The following is a 5,770-nucleotide window of genomic DNA, read 5'->3' as shown; positions in this document are numbered from 1 at the left end:
TTCGACACACTACCAAAAGATAGTTCCTCAAAAGACTTTCAATTTGGAATTAATGAAGATTGAATTACCAGGTTACTCAAAGATTGGAACGAAGAATATGATTTTTTTTATTTCTGTAGGAATTTTCTTGATAATTGCTATTTTTTTTGGCTTTAAGATTTGAAATCTTGGTGGTTATCATATTTGAGAGCGTTTTCTTGTTTTTTTTGATTTCTCCAATCTTAATAGTTTTCAAATAAAACTGAAAAATTATTCAATTCTCTTGAAAAAACACGTTCTCTCATTTTTCACTGACTTCTGTTTGCGTGAAGCATCCTATCTAATTTTTATTCTCAAAACGCAGATATTGATTATCAGTTTTTGTAATATTGAAAATAAATAATTTGTAAATATTAAAATTCAAATATGTTAGCTCCAAAGACATCATCTTCAGCACCAAAAATTGAATCTGAAAGAGGAGAAACCTCTCCCCATAAATTATCATTGATTTCACATTGCTTTGATGAAATATCAGAAAGAGGACTTTTCAGCTCCTCACCCTTTTCAAAATCGAAATCAAAATCAAATTCATCTGTGTTTGGTTGTGTTAATTCAAGAATATCAGCATTAGCTTGGCAGAAATAATTTACAGTGGTGGAGAATTGATTGGAAAGGGAAGGATCAAAATATGTCTGCACAGGAATTAGACTACAACATGGATTGACTGGAATCATTGAAAGAAGGTTAGGATTCATAAAGTTAGGTAAGTAAGTTGGCATGACTGGAAGGAAAGGGAATTCAAGTTTAGGTTTGAGATCTGGAATTTCTTGAGCTGGTTTGGAGGTTGTTGGAGCTGGAGCAGGTGCTTGGAGGGATGGTTTGGAAAGATCTGGTTTAGTAGAGTCTGGTTTGTTAGAATCTTGATTCTCATCATTATCTGATTTGATCTTTCTCTTTTTAACCTTTTTAGAAAGGGTATTGTTAGCTCTTCTTTTCTTTGTTTCCATTTCCTCTCTAGATTTTGACCGTATCCAAATATTATCAGATCTACAGACAATCTTCTTGGAATCAGAGTGGATGACTTGAATAAACCCAATCTTTTTTGAAACAGAACTGGCTCTTTCCTTTTTCTTTCCTCTTTTCTGAAGAGGTCTTGGAATATGGAAAGTAACAACTCTTTGATTGCTATCACTATTCATTCCCAGCTTGGATAGTTCTGTAGTCAACTCGGTGACTGTATTCTCGAAGTTTGTTCCTTCAACGAAGGAAACAAGTTGAATATTACACTTTTCCATTAACATGGAACAGAAATAATTAGGTGAATTACTTGAATCGCAAACATTTTGTCCTTGTGAAAGAGAATCTAAATATTTGTCATCAAAATTAACTGATATTCTGATTTGATCGTTCACATAACAAGAGTATTTTGTCTGTGCTGGTGAGAAGAATTGATTTTCTTGAAAACCAGTTGGTAAACATTCAACTTTCACTCTGACATGTTTCAAAATTTCTTGAATAATTTGATCTCTTGTTTCACTTCCCAAAAATATTGATAAGAAACTATTAGAATAATCTTCATTATCAGGACAATTATTGAAAGTTTGCAAGCTCTTTGAAAACTCTTCAACTTGGAAATTCATCATGATTTGATTATCATTCATTTTGTTGTGTGTTGGAAGAAGGTTTTAATAAATTATTGTTTGGAACAAGCCTAGAACTTGTAGAAGGTTGTGTAGCACTGTAAAAAAAAAATGATTGAGAAGAGAGAATTTGATTTCGCTGCGAGCGCAAACGTTTGTGTGTACGTAACGATGAGGAAAGAGAGGCTTTGATGTTGTTTTCTTTTTTTCTACTATTAAATGGATTATCGTCATTTGCCGCTCAACGTTTCATTGCACTTGATTCTTTTCGTGTTGTTCTTCGATTTTTCGTAGGGCGCTATTTTTGGACGCGAGTTCTGCAGGTTCAACGCTAGAGAAGAAGGGAAAGACACAGTAAAGGGTTTTGTTTCTTGGCGCAAATTTGATATTCCTTGTTCATTGAGGAAAATCAAAGAGATTGATATTGATGAACCTTGAATGGATTGAAGTTCAAGTTAGTAAGATGATTGATTTGTAGTGTTGAACGCTCCAAAATTTACCGTTACATTTTTATATTTTAAACCAACCAGAAATAATTTTTTTCTTAATTATTAAGAAAAAAAATAGCCTACACATCTACTCGGCACCATGTTGAAGAAAATATTGTTATGCAAACAGCCTGGCGATTTTGTTGTATTTTAGACAATCCGAAGGAATCCTTTCATCATCTTTTAAACATCATATTATCAGTAGCAAATTACTCCTGTTGGGCATTAACTATGATCTTGTTCTCCTCAATTTGGTAGTATTGTTAATCTAGTAGCCTTTTGAAACAACATCTAAACAGTTCTTACATTCTTCATCTGATAACCTAGCAATATCATTAAATTTTATGGGAGATCTCTTTTCAACTTTCAAAGTTCATGGAAATAATCTGACCAGATCTGTCATTCATTAATAGATCAAGTTTATGAATAACCAGATCTGTCATTCATTAATAGATCTTGTTAGAGAAGAAAAAAATGTTTAAACAAGTAATTTGTGTGATGCTAGTTCTCACACTGGCTACTAGTGTTACCCATGCATGTAATCCACCAAAGGTTGGCAATTGCAACATCTTTCCACCAGATGACGAATGGAATCGTGAGATTTCCAATGACCCAGTCGACTATATGAGTTCATGTTACATTGCCAAATATTCAGGTAATTTGAAGGCAGATTTCAGTGGTCCATATTTTGATGGAACACAAACAGTTAGTGCAGGTATTCCTTGGAATATTGTTAAGGGCAATTCTGTTGCTAAGGTTCCAATTAAATTCTCTGCTGATGGTGCTCCAGACGAATCAGATTTCACATCAGCACCAATTCCATTGAATAGTAAGGTTGAAGGCCCAACAGATTCGTAAGTAGTATATCTATTTATTGAAATGTTAAATGAATTTCAATATATAGACATGTTATTGTAGTTGATACAGATAATTGTATTCTCTATGAAATGTTTGCCTCTGTTGCAGGAAGTGATTCTTGGACATGTGGATCCAATGCTAAATTTGATTTAAATATGAGAAATGCCAGTATGTTCCGTTATCCAAATGAATTGTCAATCACTTCAGCTGATGCAGCTGGATTGCCAATTTTCCCTGGTTTGGTGAGATATTCTGAAGTTGCTGCTGGTAATATCACTCATGCAGTTCGTTTCACACTCCCAACTGCTCAGAGAGCTTATATTCCACCTGCCAAACATTATGGTTCAACCAAAGATGCATCCTATCTTCCTTATGGAGCTAGATTCAGATTGAAAGCTTCTTTTGATTTATCAACTTACACTGGTCAATCATTGATCATTTTGAAAGCATTGAAAAAGTATGGAATGATTTTTGCTGATCAAGGATCCAGTTATTTCATTACTGGAGAACCAAATGATAAATGGGACAGTGATGATTTGAATCAATTGAAGAAAGTTCCAGGCACTGCATTTGAAATGGTTCGAAGAGCTGGAAAGATTATGAGGGATTGGACAACTGCCACTGATTCATGCAATGGTCAATCCACTCAATTAATTTATACTCCTAACTATGTCTGTAATAACAACAACAATGGAGGAAACACCCCAACCACCAGTACTATTAATAATAAGAATACTACCACTGCCACAAGTGCTAGAGCTAACGGTAATGAATCTCTCCACAGTATCATTTCCTTATTGGTTGTTACTTGTGCTACAGTGTTGGTGATGGCCTTCATGTAAAGAGCTGAGTGGCATATTGTTATAGATTGACTTTTATAAAATATCCTTTCTTGGAGTTGAAGAACCTTCTCTTGCATAACTATCTTTCATGAATAATTCAAAGGAAAAGTTAAAGTTTTGGATGTATTCTCGTTTAAGAATTTGTTGGATTTGAAAAACTTTTTGAAAGAGTAAGGGTGGATAACATTTGTATGAGAGTGGTTCAATAATGGTTGAATAGAGGAATGATACTTTCTTCCAATGAATGAGTTGATTTCCCTGCTCGTCCTGAATGACATTCTCGAACGCTTCATCCACAGATCGAATATCCTTGAAATGTTCCATAAACACTGGAATGAGGATTGCATTATTTCTTGCGAGCTGTATTGTAATTTTCCTATAATCGTGTTCCATATCATAGCACAGCTTTTCATATTGTTGAATCTTTTTCCTATCAATTTCTTTCCAAGTGTGCTCCAATCTCTTCACAGATGAATGCTGTAGAGCTTGCAACACATAATCCACTCCAAAAAAGTTGTTCAAATTGAATAATTCCAAGCTCAAATCAATAACCTTACAAAGAAGTTCTTTTCTCTCCTTGATATTTACTTGACTGAGAATTGAAAACACGAGCATGGAGATTGTCAAACTGCCAATCATTTTCATTTCTATAATAGCTTTACAAGCACTTCTTCCACTATGATTGTTATCATGTCTGATCCATTCAAAATATTCATTGGGATCAATTTCTTTAAAGTAATCATAGTCACGGAGGGATAATTGCCTTGCAATTTCAATCTTATCTAATTCATACCAACTAAAATTGTCGTTGAATATGCTCATAGGAATTATTGGTTTTGGAGCAGCAAATTTCCTGTGATCGTTCATCAAGTCAACTGGTGTTTCCAATCTCTTGTCTCTAAGCTCTGAGTGATATTCTTCATTTTCATTTTGAACTTGTTCCAATCTGAAAGAGTCTATTATTTCCACAAAAATCCTATTGATTTCAAATTCCGTTTCGCTATCTTTTTGGTATTGTTGAGCAAGATCAATAAGTGAGATGCAAGAATCTGTCAGTGATTTGAATCCTTTCAATTCAAAACATTCTTTTGTTATATGATGAAGGAAATCAAACATTGCTGAATTCCAATCATCAATTCTGAATTTAATCCACTATTTAAAGATAAAATTGATGGTGATGTTTTGAATTTTTAAATGCCTTACCTTAATTATAAACTCCAGAATTGAAAATATCTTGTACTCATATAATGAATTGCAATATCTCCAGTATGTATATTTCTCATTGATTTGGAATCCATAATCATTTTTCCAAATATCTTCGCATTCTGCATCAATATCCTCATACATGATTGGAAATTCTAAAAATTGGAGTGGAATATTCGAAAGCGTCTCAAAGCACTTCTTTAACAATACTTGTGGGGTTGTAAAGATTGGATAGGTGAAAAGGATTGTCTCTATAAACCTTTCCTTCCTATTTTGCACGGATTGAGGAAATAGAGGTAGAAAATGAACCATTGGAGAGGCCAGTATGAGAAATAATTGATTGAGTGACATGGAGCTAATGGTATTCAAATATTGTGGATGGTACGAATTAATCCATGACAATTCCGTATCATTATCAAATTTTGGAATTGTTGAACTTGTTTCCAACTGGAACAAATCCTGATGAATGCAAAAAGCAGATAAATTAGTTTCACTTCCATCAAAATCCTCATACATGATTGGATCCATTCTTATTTTACTCACACCTGAACTGTAAAATAATTTCTGAATGGGTGTGAGTGCTGTTTTTGATACCGTGATGGCAACTCTCCTTTTTCTTAAAGTGGAAGAATCCTCATTTCCACTACTTTCTTCCCAGCCCAGTGACTTTCCTTCAATCATATTTCGAATCATTTGTACAAGCTCTTTTGATGTTGGTCGTTTCTTCGGATCTACCTCCAACATTCCCACTATCAACTTG

The 5,770-nt window shown here is 34.0% G+C and overlaps 3 protein-coding genes across 3 annotated transcripts; 1 reads left to right on the top strand and 2 right to left on the bottom strand.

Moving 5' to 3' along the window:
* NAEGRDRAFT_59966 (uncharacterized protein) lies at window positions 1-1,816 on the bottom strand. The gene has a single exon (XM_002669285.1). It carries the CDS (start codon window positions 1,638-1,640, stop codon window positions 393-395), a length of 1,248 nt encoding a protein of 415 aa, XP_002669331.1. The 5' UTR covers window positions 1,641-1,816; the 3' UTR covers window positions 1-392.
* A 765-nt stretch (window positions 1,817-2,581) lies between these two features.
* NAEGRDRAFT_75734 (uncharacterized protein) lies at window positions 2,582-3,807 on the top strand (the record flags this gene model as incomplete). The annotated part of the gene is made up of 2 exons (XM_002669316.1): window positions 2,582-2,961; window positions 3,012-3,807. The coding sequence occupies 2 exons, from the start codon at window positions 2,582-2,584 to the stop codon at window positions 3,805-3,807; spliced, it is 1,176 nt and encodes a 391-aa protein (XP_002669362.1).
* Window positions 3,808-3,840: 33 nt separating this feature from the next.
* NAEGRDRAFT_54286 (rasGEF domain-containing protein) lies at window positions 3,841-5,754 on the bottom strand (the record flags this gene model as incomplete). The annotated part of the gene is made up of 2 exons (XM_002669284.1): window positions 3,841-4,959; window positions 5,011-5,754. The coding sequence occupies 2 exons, from the start codon at window positions 5,752-5,754 to the stop codon at window positions 3,841-3,843; spliced, it is 1,863 nt and encodes a 620-aa protein (XP_002669330.1).
* Window positions 5,755-5,770: the final 16 nt, after the last annotated feature.

Source organism: Naegleria gruberi, assembly GCF_000004985.1.
Source record: "Naegleria gruberi genomic scaffold NAEGRscaffold_84, whole genome shotgun sequence".
NCBI lineage: Eukaryota > Heterolobosea > Eutetramitea > Acrasida > Naegleriidae > Naegleria > Naegleria gruberi.
This window is presented reverse-complemented; position numbering and strand designations above follow the sequence as displayed.